General features: G+C 47.4%; 1 protein-coding gene across 1 annotated transcript; it reads right to left on the reverse strand.

Annotated features, from left to right (window-relative positions):
- Positions 1 to 4,011: 4,011 nt before the first annotated feature.
- Positions 4,012 to 8,962, reverse strand: C2CD4D (C2 calcium dependent domain containing 4D). The gene is made up of 2 exons (XM_089483597.1): positions 8,332 to 8,962; positions 4,012 to 6,433 (listed from the first exon to the last, which is right to left on the reverse strand). The coding sequence occupies exon 2, from the start codon at positions 6,344 to 6,346 to the stop codon at positions 5,282 to 5,284; it is 1,065 nt and encodes a 354-aa protein (XP_089339723.1). The 5' UTR covers positions 6,347 to 6,433; positions 8,332 to 8,962; the 3' UTR covers positions 4,012 to 5,281.
- Between the last annotated feature and the right edge of the window lie 7,040 nt (positions 8,963 to 16,002).

Genomic DNA, 16,002 nt, shown 5'->3' on the forward strand with positions numbered 1-16,002 from the left:
GGAGTGGAGGAAAGTCAGGACAAAATGGAGGTTGACCCATCAGGGCTGGACTCTTTGATATTGATGATTGGCACTTGTCCTGAATGTCTGGTTCCACCTTGATAAGACTTCTTATCTCCACATCTGGGAGTATCTCCACATCTGGATAAGGGAAGGGCCCTTTGCAAACCTGTTCTGGGATAAACCTGGTCCGTGTGCGACTCCTTCCAGACAAGGTTTGGTGAGAAGGAGCCTTCAAGGTCCATTTGGGTTTCTGTACCCTCCAACTTGGCCATTCCCAAACTTTGGTCCTCCAGATGTTTAGACTTCATCTCCTAGAAGCCCTAGACATCTTGGCCTACAGTCAGGAATTCTGGGTGCTGAAGTCCTCAACATCTGGAGGACCAAAGCTTGGGAACCCTTGCTTCCAAACTGTACCAATCTGGCCACAACCGGAATAGTCGATCCTCCAGGAATCGAACCCTGGTCCTCCAGAGTTGTAGTCCAACGCTCGGACCACTACATCGCATGCTTTCTAAACCAGGGTTGACTCAAAGGTACGCAACGACAATGATGACAACGGTCCCAATATAGATACAAAAGGACCCTGTGCTCACATCCTTTGCAACGACAGCCCCTTGGGTTTTCTCATTTTGTAAGAAAAGGCACAAGAGCTGCATCCAATTCAGCAGTTGGCAGCCTTGTCAGAACAAACGCATGACAAATAATAACAACAACCTGAAACGGCTAAGTAGGCCAACAAGGTCCTATATAATAGATGCTATCGACCTGCTAATTCTAGCTCTGCACTTAAGAATTAAGACCAAGGAGTTGCAAGACTATATTGACCCAGGCTTTTATTGATCGATCGATTGATTGATTATCCTTTGGATAGGATAAACATTCAGACACACACTTATGTATAAGAACAAAGAGAGAGAGTGTTAGCATTTGTCTAGAACCGAAAGCAAACTGCTGTCCCTTGCCAGACACCTATATTCTATGACCATTGACTGATATCGGAAAGTACTGGGTTATATAGAAATGGATAAGCTGACCAGTCTTATTAGAAATAAGCATAGAATATATAATGTTCTATGGTCATTATAGTCTAACAGCTGGAATCAATGCTGGTCCAAGAGTGCTCTCTGGTGGTTGATATTGGCATTTCAATACACATTTTCTGATGTGAAGGCTTTTCATGGCCTGCATCCATGGGTTTGTTGTGGGTTTTTTGGGCTCTGTGGCTGTGTTTTAGAAGAGTTTATTCCCGACGTTTCGCCAGCATCGGCAGCTGGCATCTTCAGAGATTTGTCAGATATAGCCATGTCAGTCAGTAGAATCAGTATCGAGAGATCTTGCAGCAGCTTTGAGACTCACTGAAAGAAAGAAGTTGGCAGCAGCATGAGCTTTCCTAGACTGTGTGTGTGTGTCTGTGCCTGGCTTCCACTCCACCAAATGCATCTGAGGAAGTAGACCAAAGTCTAGGAAAGCTCTTGCTGCCAACTTCTATATTTGCTATTTTAGGTACGGGACACCATTTTAGGATGGCATTGCATGTAATGGGATTTGGGCATCCACAGATTTTGGTATCCACAGGCCACCCTGGAACCAAACCCCAGCAAATACTGGTCCTCATTCACCAATTGAATGGGAGGGAACCACAAAGCGATAATGCAAGCAGAGACTGACAACTACCAGCAGCTAGAAAGCATCCTTGCCTGTAGGAGTGTGTTATGAGAAAGGCATCACCGAGTCAAAGGAGGCAACAGGAATCAAGGTCCAAGGGTCGAAGATGCCAGGGAGTCTGGAGACAGGTCTCAGGGTCAGCAATGCTGGCCAGGGAACCAAGGAGCTGCTTCCAGGCCTTGGCTGTTAAACAGCCTGACTCCAGCTGATTCCTATCAAGCCTGGCTGAGCATCTTTCTCCTAGAAGGCCCCAGGTGTGTCCTCTGCCTCATCACCTGCAGGTGAGTCTTGCTTTTGTCTGCAACAGCGAGATTGGCAGGCTGGAAGACTGACCGGCCATTAAGGGTGGAGTTGGGGCGTAGCGTCCACATGACACATGTGCCAATTCTGCCCCCATGGCAGCGCGTTGTGCGCCACATCACATAGCACACAGCATTACGGCGCTCCTCCGACCCTGCGTTTAGATGATGCAACGCCAAAGGAATGCCATAAAGCCACGGTGCCCTTTCCAGGGTGCGGTTGCCGCGGCCCCGATTCTGGTGAAGATGGAGGTGGCTGCAGGCTTCTCTAGGCATTTGTAGGTCCTCCAGCATGATTCTAGGATCAACCTTTGGCAGATGTTGACCACAGAGTTGCACTGGAGGACCTGGAGATTCCTAGAGAGGTACAGTGGGGCCTCTGCATACGTGGACTTTTTTTAAGCGGCTTTGAGCGTATGTGCTCAAGCCGCTGGGCGCGCGCGGGGGGCAAAAGGAGCAGCGCGTCCCATTCAGTTGAATGGGCACGCGCGCTGTTGCGCCGCGTGCGCGCCTGTTGCGCCCCGCGCACCTCCGCGCGCGAGCCCCATTGTTTACAATGGGGCTCGAGCATAGGCGGAAATCACCATACGTGGCAGGATCCAGAACGGATCCCCCGCGTATGGTGAGGTTCCACTGTATTCTCATAGGTAAAAAGAATAGCGTTTTTTATTATTTGTGGTTTCCCCACATTCACGGGGATCCTTCACCCCGAACCCCAACGAATGTGGCGGAAGCACTGTAGAGTCACCCCTCCATTTTCACAGACTTGAGATCTGTGGTTCTGGTTATCAGCGGAGGGGAGACTCCCATTAATGGTGCATGCACCTGTGGCACATATGCACAGCTGTGCGCAAGAACGTGAAGCCATTCAAGCCTATCTGCGGATTCCCAAATTCACGGGGCCCCAGGAACTGATTCCCCGCAAATTCAGAGGGAGGACCATGAAAAGAGCTCTCCAAAGTGATGGATACTATCCTTCCTTTGGAACCACTGCCCCAGTGATAAGTTGGACGCTAGACCCCTTTCATTTTAAACCCTTCCCTCTCTGAATCGAATCTGCGTTCCTCTCTGCTATTCCCAGTGGAGTAGCGGAAAATACGTCCCCGACTCCAACAAAAATGAGGGAGATAACAACGACACGCGCAGCTTGGACAGATGGTCTCCTATAACGCTACTTAAATATTGATCCTGGGGGTGAGGTGGGCGTCAGAGACGTTTTCCATTGCGCAGTCACAAGCGTTTTAATGGCTTTAGAGGAGGGGAAGGAAAAGCCCCAAATGCGGAGGGATGTGGAAAGAGAGACGAGAGGCAAAATGTCATGCCAATGCTTAGTGCGCACACTGTGCGTAGGGTGAGGGAGGCAGGACGTCACAGAGCATGGCGATAGGTGCAGAACTGTTTGCTAAAATAGCGGTCCATTTATCCACCTATCTATTATCCATCTACTTAGCCATCTCCCTCACTTCCGTCTATCTATCTATCTCTGTCTCTGTCAACTACGCATTTATCTATCTATGCATCCACCCGCCCGCTCATCTATTCTGTCTTTCCTCTTTACCTCTCATCTATCCCTCCATCCGTCAATCTGTCTTTCTTTCTGCCTTCATCCATTTCTCTCTCTCCATCCATCCACAGGTTGACTTTTTCTTAAGACGTGTTTTCGATTTTGGAATACCTGCATTTGCACATAAAAATGAGATACCTTGGAGACAGGCCCAAGTCCAAACACAATATTCACTGATGCTTCATATTCACCATATACCATATCTATCTATCTATCTATCTATCTATCTATCTATCTATCTATCTATCTATCTATCTATCCACTCATCTATCCTCCCTCCCTTCTATCCATATCTATCTGGAGTTGATCATATTGGGGCTGATTTCGGCATTAAAGAGAGATTAAATTGCATTTAAAGCGTCCCGCAAATAAAGCAGAAATGGCGAGTCGTTGCGCAAGTGATTATCACACACAAAATGATATCGGAAAGGCATTGTCACTGAAATCCCGAAAGCAAAAGGATGCGCGTTAATGCTTCTTTGTGACCATTTTAATGGCGGGTTTTGTGCGAAATCATTACACGTAATTGCATGATTTTTCCAGGATATTCACGGGATAAACTCCTGGATCTCCTTCATGTGATAAGCTCCTCTGTCTGCCTATCTAGCTTCATCCATCCTTTTTTCAATCATATCATATCATATCATATCATATCATATCATATCATATCATATCATATCTATCCATCCATCCTCCCACCTGTCCAACCAGTTGTCCATCTGTCCATCTGGCTACCAGTTTTTCCCATCATATGGCAATGTATCTTTCCTGCTTTTACCTATTGAACATATTGCGGATACATTTCCACACCACACGCTGCTGCAAAAGGTGTCTCCATGCCACACTGAATATGCGCAATTCTCTGTGGCTTTTGTGTCTCTGTGTGTGAAGGGGGTGGTGGTCACTCTTTTAGTGAATTCCCCCCATTCTTCCAAACCTTCAGATCACCCCAACCTCACTCACGCTTCCCTCTTGCCTTCCACCTCTTGTTTCGGCTCCTTAGCCTTTGGCACTCATCTCCTGAGTCGGCTATGAGAAGGAGCAATGGAAACCAGCTGTATGAGCCATGGGTTTTACTCATGGAGTTGCTGACACAAAAGAGCCAGCCAATATATAATCTGGGGTTTTAAAGGATCACGCGAAATCCCATCGTTCCACCCCACCCTACTTGCGTCGCTTGATGACAGCTGGAAAAGAAGCTGCAGTACCACTTCTGGCCTGCGGCATTGGTGGTGCCCAAGAGCAGCAGAGACCAACCCAACAGTGCCCCCTGCTGGCAATCATGAGAGCATGGACCAAAAATTGGGAAGGAGCTGATTCTTCTTGGCGTTTATGGATCGATTCGGGTCTCAACCCATCCATCTTTTTGACTGCGGCCATTTTGGGTCAAAATATAATAGCAATAGCATTTACATTTCTATACCACTTTATCAGTGAACACAGCACTCCCTAAGCTGTTTACGATCTGTAAGCCACAAGTTGGGTCCTCATTTTACCGACCGATGAAAGGATGAAAGGCTGAGTCAACCGTGGAGCCCTGGGTTTGAACTCAGAACCATGTGGCTGTAGTACCGGCATTTAAACACTGCCCTACCAGGGCTCCCTTTATAAGGAGGAAAGGAGACAAAAGGGCCTCTTTTGTTGGGAAAACTCTATTGTAGAGATGAAGGGAGTAACCGAATGAGGCTCTCCCAATAGCCCTGCTTCTTCCTGATGCCATTGTACCACTTCTTGTGTGTTGTTTCCCCTTTCAGGGCAACAGAGAATCAAGCGGGACATCGCATTCGCCCAACACGGTGTCCCTCCGCATCCCGGAGCCTTTGTTTAGTACCTTGAGCCTCAGGCTGAGCCTGGGAAGTTCGTCGGAGGAGACACCCTCAAAGAAAAAGTCCTCATTGAAGATGGGGTCTCGGCTCCTCTTCACAATGGCACTGCGCTGCTTCTGCCTGGCCCCTGGGCGCAGCCGAAGGGAGACACAACAGTGGATGTGCCGCGGGTCGCAATGGGAAGGGTAGAAGGCCTCGGCATTCACCAACCGGATGCGGAGCCTCCCTTGCGGTTGCAAGTACTCGCTGGAGAGCCTCAGTCGTCCCCCTTTGCTCACTGTCAGCATCACCTCCTTGGTGAGCCTCTCATGGCAACGGATCCAGCCCAGCGGGAAAGCCGGCAAATGTGGCGGAGGGGCCAGGCAGCCCCAGAAGGACTCCTTTTCCCGGCGGGGGAAGCTGGGGCTCGTGTCAGTGGAACTGGTCTCCTCCGTGGACAACGAACTCGGCCGAGCAGTTGTGAGGACATTACTGGAGCGGCCCGTAAACCTCCGGCGATGCCTGTGGGCATGACACAATGGAACGGCACCCAAGGAGCGCATCAGGAGTGGAGAGCTGTAAGGGGAAGTCTCGGCGGAGGAGGCCGTGTCACTGTCCGGAGCCAAACCAGGGTGTGATAGGGGTCTTGTGGTTGGAGAGGAGAAAGTGGCAACGTGGCACTGGTGGGGAGATCGTCCACCGTGGAAGAGAGACTCCCGTCGGCGAGTGTGCGGACTCTCGGGAAGCAAGGGGAGGCCAGAGAGCTGAGGCATGGAGGAGGCCCCATGGAGATGTCCGCCGGCCTGGATTTCCTCCGAGTTCTCCACTTGGATAATGTGGTCTGTGGCTGACCGGCCCTCGTAGGCTTCTTCAGCCTCGCTCTTGCGTGAACGCCGGCCTTGAAGGGTAGCCAAGTTGGGTGGGATAAAAAACGGAGGGATTTTGTCCGGAGTGAGCACGTTGGGGCAGGACACAGGTGGAAGTTTGGAGGCTTTCTTTCTGGAGAACATCTCAGGTTGTGAGGGGAGAGCTGAAGGAGGTCAACACGGCGTGTGAGATAGATGCCCACAGAGATGGCGGGTAGTCAGAGTTGAAGTCTGTCAGGACAGCCCCGAGGGAAAAAAGAAAGAGAAATGGTAAGACCATTGGAAGATAAGCATTACTTTCAGTTGTTTGAGCCACAAACAGTCCTAGGGTGTTTTGGGCTCTGTGGCCATGTTCTAGAAGAGTTTATTCCTGATGTTTTGCCAGCATCTGTGGCTGGCATCTTCAGAGAACGCTGGCATGGAAGTGAGAATATGCATTCTCTGAAGATGCCAACTACAGATGCTGGCGAAAACGACAGGAATAAACTCTTCTAGAACATGGCCACACAGCCTGAAAAATCCCACCAAAAACTATGGATGCCGGCGCATGAAAGCCTTTGACTTCACAGTCCTAGGGTGCTTTGCTGTAGAAATAATGCAACTTGACACCACTCCTATGGAAGGCTGGAGTTTGTAGTTTTGCAAGATCTTTCGCTTTCTCTGCCAAAGATTGCAGATGCCTCACTAAACTACAAATCCCAGGATTCTGTAGCATGGAGCCATGGTAGTTATAGTTATATGCAATAGTTATATATGGTAGTGTCAACCACTTTCCCCTTGGCACCATCCACTCCTGGAATACACTCCCTTCCAGAACTCCTCAGCAGCGAATTCAACCCTTGAGCTGAAAGAGGCTTTGCACCCTTAACAGCAAATCTAAGAAGTATGTATCCCTCCAAATGCTGATGGTCCCAAAGCTGGCTGCTGGACGGTGTAGTCCAACAACATCTGGAAGGATGCATAAATCCCAGCCTTGTTTTACACAGTGGACAATGAAGCCTGAAAGCTACCTTCCCACCCTGAACCAAGGCGAAATGTGCTTGCAACCTTATGCTGCAACCACGAGGCAACATTGCTTGCAACAAGAACTTCCTATACATTCCTGTGATGTTTTTTTTTACTCCTCCTGCCTATTTCATCAGCAAGGAGAGACATTTCCAACCACCAAACCCCCCCAAAATGGAACCCAGCCATGAAATAGCATGCTTGCCAGAGCGTAGCTAAGTCGCTCTTCCCCGCTGACGTTAGTCCTATGGTCTCCTGAGCCCTGTGAAAAGTTCCTGAAATGTCAAGAGACGGCTCGAACATGGGGAGCTATGTGCAAGCATCCGTGTGTACAGCCGAACGGAGACGCAAACCTTTGTGACTTTGCGTTCTTCCTGGAAAATCAAATAATTTAAACTCTTTTCTTTTCCTGCGGTGAGAGGTTCTTCAAAAGCTGGGCTGTGGAGGAGGAATATCTGCAGAGATTCCTACTCTTGTCTTGTCTTATCCACCACGATTTACCACTTTAATTCTAATATGACTTATTATTATATTGCACTTCTTATTCTTTGGAGAAAACAAAAGAAAAAGATTAAATGCTTCTGTTTTGAAAAGATTCTATACGGATCTGTCGGTCGGTCAGTTACAACTCACTCCCTGTTAGCTACCCCTCTCTTCTTCTTCATTTTTCAATCTGTATTTTTAATATCTACAAAAAGTACATAAAAACTAGCTTCCACAAAAGTTGCACAATACAGAAGGTTGCTAAAATTACCCTCTAACCAATATATATATATATATATTACAAAACTTCCACAGTCTCTTTAATACCTGGGCTCCAATCTTTCACGCCGTTTTTCTTATCCTCGTTTTAATACTCAAAGTTAATTTTTTAATTCTCTCTGTAAAGCCAAAGAGAACTTTTTATCTGTACAGGCAAAAAGCAAAAGCCAGATTTTTGTTGGTCCACAACAATCTTGCGAGGTACCCCTCTGGATAAGTCTCAAGAACCTCTTGTTCCTCTCCATCGGGAAGATGGGCATGGCATGGCATGGCATCTCTCCGCTTGGAAAAGTTTTCCTCCCCGTTTCCGGAGCGGGAAACTTTCCCTCCAACCCGCCAACCCTCAATCTGGCACAACGTACCTCCCATTTTGCCCCTGTTCTGTCTCTCCGTCCGGGTGGCATCCCCTCGCTTGCTTCTTCTGAGCTTCAGAAGACCAGCTGGCACCTGGCAAGGCATTCATCCTGCTGTTTATACTTTGGGTACTCCAACGTCACTCGCTTATGTGACTCACGGCTCTGTTTCCCACTAGAGGGCTCTTGAGGGTAGAAAAACCACGACACAAAAAACACACCAGAAAGGTAAAGTATGGACAGGAGTATGCCGAAGAACAGAACATAAGTCACTTGGGGTGGGGTGGGGGAATAAGGACAGAAACAACAACAACAACCACGAAGCAAAGGAGCCTGGGTGACAACACATAGCTATTTCCAGAGGCTGAGCGACCTGTTTTGATTCCTCTTCTTGTTCAAGCGTCAGACTGACATTTCACTCCCGCAATTGTGTTCCTTTGGCCCCGTGCCCCGAGGCCTCTCCACTTTGGTTTTCTTGCTGGGAGTGCTAATACAAAGGAGCCATTCTTCCGAGCGACGGCAAATGTTTGCAAATGCTTGAGTGCTAAGCCCCTTCTCTTCGCTACGGTGAGCTGTTACTGCTTTACGCAACGCACATAGGCCACGGTCAAGGGACTCGTTTCTCCGGTTCAACGTGCTTCTGGTGTGGTCCTCATATAGAATCGTACAGTTGGAAGAGACCATAAGGACCATCCAGTCCAATCCCATTCTGCCATGCAGGAACTCTCAGTCAAAGCATATTTGACAAGATGGCCATCCAGCCTCTGCTTAAAGACCTCCAAGGAAGGAGACTCCACCACTCTTCAAGGCAATGTCTTCCACTGTCGAACAGCTCTTACTATCAAGAAGTTCCTCCTAATGTTGAGGTGGAATCTCTTTTCCTGCAGCTTGCATCCATTGCTCCGGGTCTTATTATCTGGAGCAGCAGAAAACAAGCTTGCTCCCTCCTCAATATGATATTCCTTCAAGTACTTAGAGGGCTATCATATCACCTCTTAACTGTCTCTTCTCCAGGCTAAACATACCCAGCTCATGATCTGTTGGAGGTTTGGCGAACTCTGAGACAGAAGGAAAGAAGGAAGAGTATTTTCCCCCCCTCAATTCAAAGCAAGGAAATTTAAGAACTTAATTGGTGTTCCCTTTGCAGTCCATCTAAGGCTTGTCAAAGGATTTGATCCATTCACTGAGAGCCAAGAGCTCCCTTTCTGGCGTCTCAGAAAGAAAAGGTGGTGGAACCGGAGATTGGAAAACGGTGACCTTTCCTGGGACTGTGGAGGGGGGCAAGGTTTACCAAGCACCATTGTTTTCTGCCACACCATGGAGCGCATGAATGTAGGTCAGTTCCTGCATTCCCCCTTGCCCCAAACCTCAGTGCCGCGTGCGCAGGATCGTTCTTGGCATGCAAAAACAAAACACCGCAAAACCATCTCTGCCCCAGTAAACTTCAAGGATGTGTTTTGACATTTGCTGCTTGGCAACCTCCTTTCTTTCCGTATTCGCTCAGGCTGTGGAACGCCTCGCCACAGGATACTATAGTTTGAAAAGCAGAAAAAGAGAGAGAGATTTCCCACTTGGAAATGTGGTTATGTGGATTGACTTGCCAATACATTTTTAACCCAGTAAGAAGCCCCTGGAAGGGTTAACGCAAAAGAAACAGCACCGATTCTTATTTACAAGCTCTCCTGTTGTAAGAGATTAGACATAATATAAGATATGGACCTATAGAGAAATATAGAAAAAGGGATAAGTAAGGAAAGGCGGGTGATTCTTCTTGATAATACAATAGATGTTGTCCAAGGAAGGTGGAAGGCATAAGGAGGATATAGGGAAGGTAACAATGGACCTTATCACACTAGCAAAATCCCGCTGAGAAATGGGATTTGGAGTAGAATTACATTTTAAAAATCCTGCAAATGCGGAAAGTTTAGAGCACCTCATTCCCGCAAACATGAAATAACACAAAGCTAAAGCAAAGGTAAAACACAAAAAAATGGCAGCTTTTCACTTTCAGGAGCCTTCGCTTTAACTTCACGTTATTTCATGTTTGCAGGAACGTTGTCTGATAAATGGGATCATCATCTGAATCATCCCTGGTCCAGCCCAGCCTGTTATTGTCTCCTCCCAGTAAGTTGTATTATGAGACCCAACATAGCGCAGTGGTTTGAGTGTTGGTGAACCTTTTAGAGGCTGAGTGCCCAAACTGCAACCCAAAACCCACTTATTTATTGCAAAGTGTCCCTCTGGCTTTCTAGTAACAAACTCTGGCAAACTCTGTGCTGGGGCGACGGCACATGTGCCTACAGAGAGTGCTCTAAGTGCCACCTCTGGCACACATGCCATAGGTTGGCCATCACTGAAGACCAGGGTTCGATTCCCTGCTCAGCCATGGAAACCCACTAGGTAACCTTGGGCAAGTCACACACTCTCAGCCTCAGGGGGAAGGCATGGGCAAACCTCCTCTGAACAAATCGTGCCCAGAAAATCCCATGATAAGTTCGTCTTAGGGTTGCCATTAAGTGAAACATGACTTGAAGGCACACAACAACAGCAAGAGACCCAATAGTGATGGTGAACCTTTTACAGACCAAGTGCCCAAACTGCAGCCTTATTTATTGCAAAGTGCCACGTCCCTCTGGCTTTCTAGTAACAAACTCTGGCAAACTCTGTGCTGGGGCAACAGCATGTGTGCCCACACAGAGGGCCCTGAGTGTCACCTCTGGCATGCGTGCCATAGGTTCGCCATCACTGTGCTAACCAATGAGACCATCTCTAAATAAAAGCATTTGTTTTCTGGTGGGTGACTTGGAGGTCTCTCATTCATAAAGTCACCATAAGTCAAAGTTGATCTGACGTCAGCTGACAACAACAAAATATTCAAGGCTGTATGCGTCTTTATCACTCCATTCTTGTGATGGACATTGGCGGCTGCCTTATGTTGAATCAGATTCTCATTTCTTCCAGCCCAGGATTTTCATCTCTGGCTGGAAGCCATGGTTCTTGAAGGGTTCATGCAGGATTTCTTCCTTACTTAGAGATACCGCTGGAGGCTGAACCTGAGACCTTCTGCATAGGAAGGTCTTACCCTTGGTCTATCCGACCCAATATTGTCCACTGGATTGGCCAACCTTCTGTTCCATTGGCACTATCCCATTTTAATTAGGGGATGGCCAGATAATTAAAAAGTCGTTACCAAAGCGCCCAAGGTGTAATTAGTCCCGTCTGGGGAGAGGAGACGTAACTCCGGCGTCTGCAGCCTGGCATTACTCACATCCTTTTCGCAGGCTCAGAAAACGGGCTTTTCGTAGAATGATCCCCGAATGACTTTGGAGATAATCTGGGCAGAACTTCCTATTCCCAGGATTTAATGAGCGCATTTGTTTTGCAGGGACCCAGTTATTATTCATTAAAGCGGGATTCACTTCATCCTTCCTCCAGCTGTTCCACGGTTCACTTTTTGTTTTCATGACTGCGTCTCAGTTCTCATGTTGCCTCTGAAGTTAGGAGCTAAACCCATCTTAACAGACCTGTAATGTAACTGGGTCTTGTCCAAGGATATTACTAGCCCAAATTAATCAGGAACCTTAGAAATGTAGACATCGAAGGGGTACCCCAGATTCACCTAGTCTGATTCGGACACAGACAAGCGTCCATCCAACATCTGCTTTAAAAACTTCCAACAAAGGAAAATACACCATTTTGGATGATGATGATGATGATGATGATGATGATGATGATGATGATGATTTCTTACGTGTCCCTGTGGATTATGGTGGGGAACAACAACAAACACAAAAGCATATAAAACCAATTCATATTAAGTTGGTAGTTGGTTCCATTACTGAACAGTTCTTATCATCATAATATTTCATTGGAATCCTCTTTCTTTTAATTTGGATCCACTGGTTTTGAGCCTTATCCTATGGAGGAACAGGAAACCTTCCTCCATCTTCCATGATAGCCCTTTGGACATCTTTAAATGTTGCGTGGGAGGAAGGGATAATGGGTTTTATTCTTCATTGCACTTTTACCTGTACTGTAAGCTGCCTTGATCCAACTTGAGATGAGGATGAGGATGATTATTGTATCACTTCTCCATCTTCTCCAAACTGAACATACATCATGGCTCCCTAAGTCCCTAAGATGAGGCTTGATTTCCAGACCTTTGACCATCTTGGTTACCCTCTTTCAGACATATCCCAGCTTGTGAATATCTTTCTAAAACTGTTGTGCCCAGAACTGGACACATGCAAAAGTGAGACTATATGCTTCTATCCTTTCTCTTCATCTGGACAGTACAGTTCTGTACAACAGAGACCACCCAACCTCCGTTTAAAGACCTCCAAAGGTGGAGAGTCCACCACCCTTCAAGGCAATTTATTCCACCATTCAACAGTTCTTTCAGTGACAAAGTTCTTTTTGGTACATTTTCTGATGCCGTTTCTGGTTCAAAAGGTGGAAGAAAGTGTTTTTATCAGACCAAGTTGGAGGGGAAATGAATAACGAAATCTGAAAGAACTCTGTGTAACAGGCCAGGTTAGGCTGGAGATGACTCAGACCATGATCCAAGGAGGAGATCACCTTCTGTGACACAATTAAGATGGGTATAAAAGGCAGCCAGCTCCACGCTGCTCTCCAATCCATAGCTTGGAAGCCTGCAGACCGCTATACTGACCAACCAAGGTGAGCTGAAATTTCATGCTATCTCATAATAGGAAGAGCAAAGAATGTGTACTGTGATGCAAACGTTTAGATGAAGCTCCATTTTAAAGAGGCTGTTCCCAAGAAACTGAAAATCCAAATGCGTGGAGAAAGGTTAGGTCACATTTTGTAAGGGTCTGAGGGATTTCACCGTGGGGTGTATCATGGCAATTAATATGGGGCACTTGGTGGACGGTTCAAGAATAATGAATGTGATGGATAGAGAAGTAAGAGACTAATCCTGGGCTAACTGGAGTTGTTCCTTCTCCAGGCCACAGAGAAACGAGTTGGAAGATGGCTTACCTTCTGGAGAGCATCCACGCCATTGCTGAAGTCTTCCACCAGTATGCCCAGTGTCACAAGGGCACCTTCACCCTAAACCAGAAGGAGATGAAGTTACTGATTCAGGAAGAGTTCGCCGAGGCCATCAAGGTAAGTAGAAACCAGAACACAAAATGCTTCCCTTCCATTTAAATGCACAGCTGATGCGATTTGTTAAGACTTCTTATTACTAACAGGGTTCTACAGATTCCAGGGCTGAATGTAGTATTGCAATGTGACATGTCTCTAAGACTTGTTGTTGCTGTGTGCCTTCAAGTTGTCTCCGACTTATGGCGACCCTAAGGCAACCATATCATGGGGTCTTCCCTTATGTTCAGAGGTAGTTTGCTGTTGCCTTCCTCCAAGGCTTAGATAGTCAGCTGTCATGGCTGAGCTGGGAATTGAACACTGGTCTCCCGAGTTGTAGCCCAACACTAAAAAAATCACTATGTCCATGTAAATCAGGATGGGAATCATGCACATTTCCAGATGTCTTTGGACTCCAGCTGCCAGTATCCCTCATCATTGGCTATGTTGGCTTAGGCTGCTGGGATCTGGAGTCCAACAATATATAGAGAGGCACATGGTTTTGACTCCCAGTATAAAGGAATGTGCATGAACACTAAAGCACCATATAATGCTTTGGCTGATGTTTCATTTTGGATAAGAAGAGTCATGATGGATCTGAGCAACTACCTATCTATTTCAAGATTCAATTCCCACAGAGGCAGAAGGGATGCCCCATTGGGAAGCCAGTAGCAGGGCAGATGTACCATAAAACTCCCCAGGAACACACACACACAAAAGGAGCTGGGAATGCTTTGAGGCTCCTAATAGGAGGCTTTGTCAGAGGGTGACATGATATCAGATCACACAACCTAAAGAGCTGATTTCCTTCTTTCCCCCTTTTCCCCACTTCCCAGGACCCCTGTGACCACAAGGCCCTCGACCTGGCCTTGCACCAGCTGGAAGGCAACAAAGGTTTGATTGACTTCGATGAGTATCTGCATCTCATCTTTGGAGTGGCCAAGGCTTGCTACAATGACATGGGGGCAAAGGAACGCCTCTTCCAAAAGGGAAATAACACTTGTTACCTCATAAAAAGAGTCCCACGTAGGGAGGAAAGTCCCTGCCACCAAGGTACTAAGAAAGAATGGGAAAGAACCAAAATCCACAGGAGAAGAGATGCTGACAACATGTGTCTCCGTCCATGTGATCGTAAGAGAGATGGGGAAGAGAAGAGGAATTGCCTTGCACAAGAGTCCAAGGCCCAGAGATGCCACCATGATTGCAGATTTGAGCTTTACGAGTGGAAGGATGAAGACATGGGCCAAGGATGCTGCATGTCCAAACAGCAGACTGATGTGAAGACATGTTGGCAGTCCAAGGACTGTGAGGCATGGGAGGATGAAGAAGTGGACCTAGATCTTTCCCTGGAGGAGGAGGAGGCAGAAGAGGAGGATCGAGCCCTTTTCTTACTTCAGCTGCAGCAATGGGAGAGTGATGAAAGAGAGAGAGACTCCTACCAAGAGGCAAAAAGAGAGGAAGAGAAGAAGCTATGTCGACAGAGAGAGGTTGAGTGCCAAGTGGAGGGAGAGAACCTGCACAGCCCATTTGAACCTGAACCAAAAGAAGGTAGGAGGAGGAGGAGGAGGAGGAGGTGGGCAGATGAAGCTGAGGAGGGGATTCAGAAGAAAGAGCAGCAGTATGAAGAACCTGAATGCCGAGAAAGAATTGCTGAATGTAGAAGGTGCCTCTCATGTGAATTTAGAGAGGAGAGCAATGAGAGAAAGAAAGAATATGGATGGGAGAACCTGGAAAGGGAAAGCAGGAGACGAAGATCTCAGGGATGTGAACAAGGATTTAGAGAGGAGAAGCAGAGAAGGCAGCATCCTGACCACCTTGGAAGAAATGATGAGTGCAGGAGCGCTCAGGGACATGAAGCCACCAGAAAAAGAGAGGAGAGTCAAGGGAGGGAGCATAGTCCCCGAGCTGAAGATCTGGACAAGGAAAATGGACAGAGAAGACATTGGGGACGTGAAGAAGGATTTAGAGAGGAGAGGCAGAGGAGGCAGGAAAGTTGCCGCACTGGTCACCTTGGAAGAGATGTTGAGTGCAGGAGCCTTCATGGACATGAGGCCACCAGGCTGAGAGAGAAGTGTCCAAGAAGGGAGCAGTGTTCTGGAGCTAAAGACCAGGACAGTGAAAATGGAAGGAGAAGGTCTGAGGAATGCGAAGAAGTATTCAGAAAGGAGAAGCAGGCAAGGCGACAGTGTTATCACCCTGAAGAGCTTAGAAGAGAAGTTGAGTGCAGGAGCATCCAAGGACATGAAGCCACCAGAACTAGAAAGGAGAAATATTCTGGATCTGAAGACCTGGAGAGGGAAAATGGAAGGAGAAGATCTCAGAGATGCGAAGAAGTATTTAGAGAGGAGAGGCAGAGGAGGCAGCAGTGCTACCAACCTGTTTACCTGAAAAGGGAAGCTGAGCAGAAAAGGTCTTCAAGACGTGAGGCTGTCAGTCCAAAGGAAAACAACCAAGAGAGGCAGCAATGCCGTGACTCTGAAACTCTGGAGAGGGATGGTAGGAAGAGAAGCAAACCTCAAGGACATGAAGCAGGGCTGAAGAAGGAGGTTCAGAGGAACCGGCATTTCTGTGAAT

Source organism: Sceloporus occidentalis, unplaced genomic scaffold (genome assembly GCF_023333645.1).
Source record: "Sceloporus occidentalis isolate IW3139 unplaced genomic scaffold, rSceOcc1.0.p SCAF_20, whole genome shotgun sequence".
NCBI classification, from domain to species: domain Eukaryota; kingdom Metazoa; phylum Chordata; class Lepidosauria; order Squamata; family Phrynosomatidae; genus Sceloporus; species Sceloporus occidentalis.

Coding starts and splice junctions, on each gene's coding strand:
- C2CD4D (XM_089483597.1), bottom strand. CDS start 6,346: ATGTTCTCCAGAAAGAAAGCCTCCAAACTTCCACCTGTGTCCTGCCCC.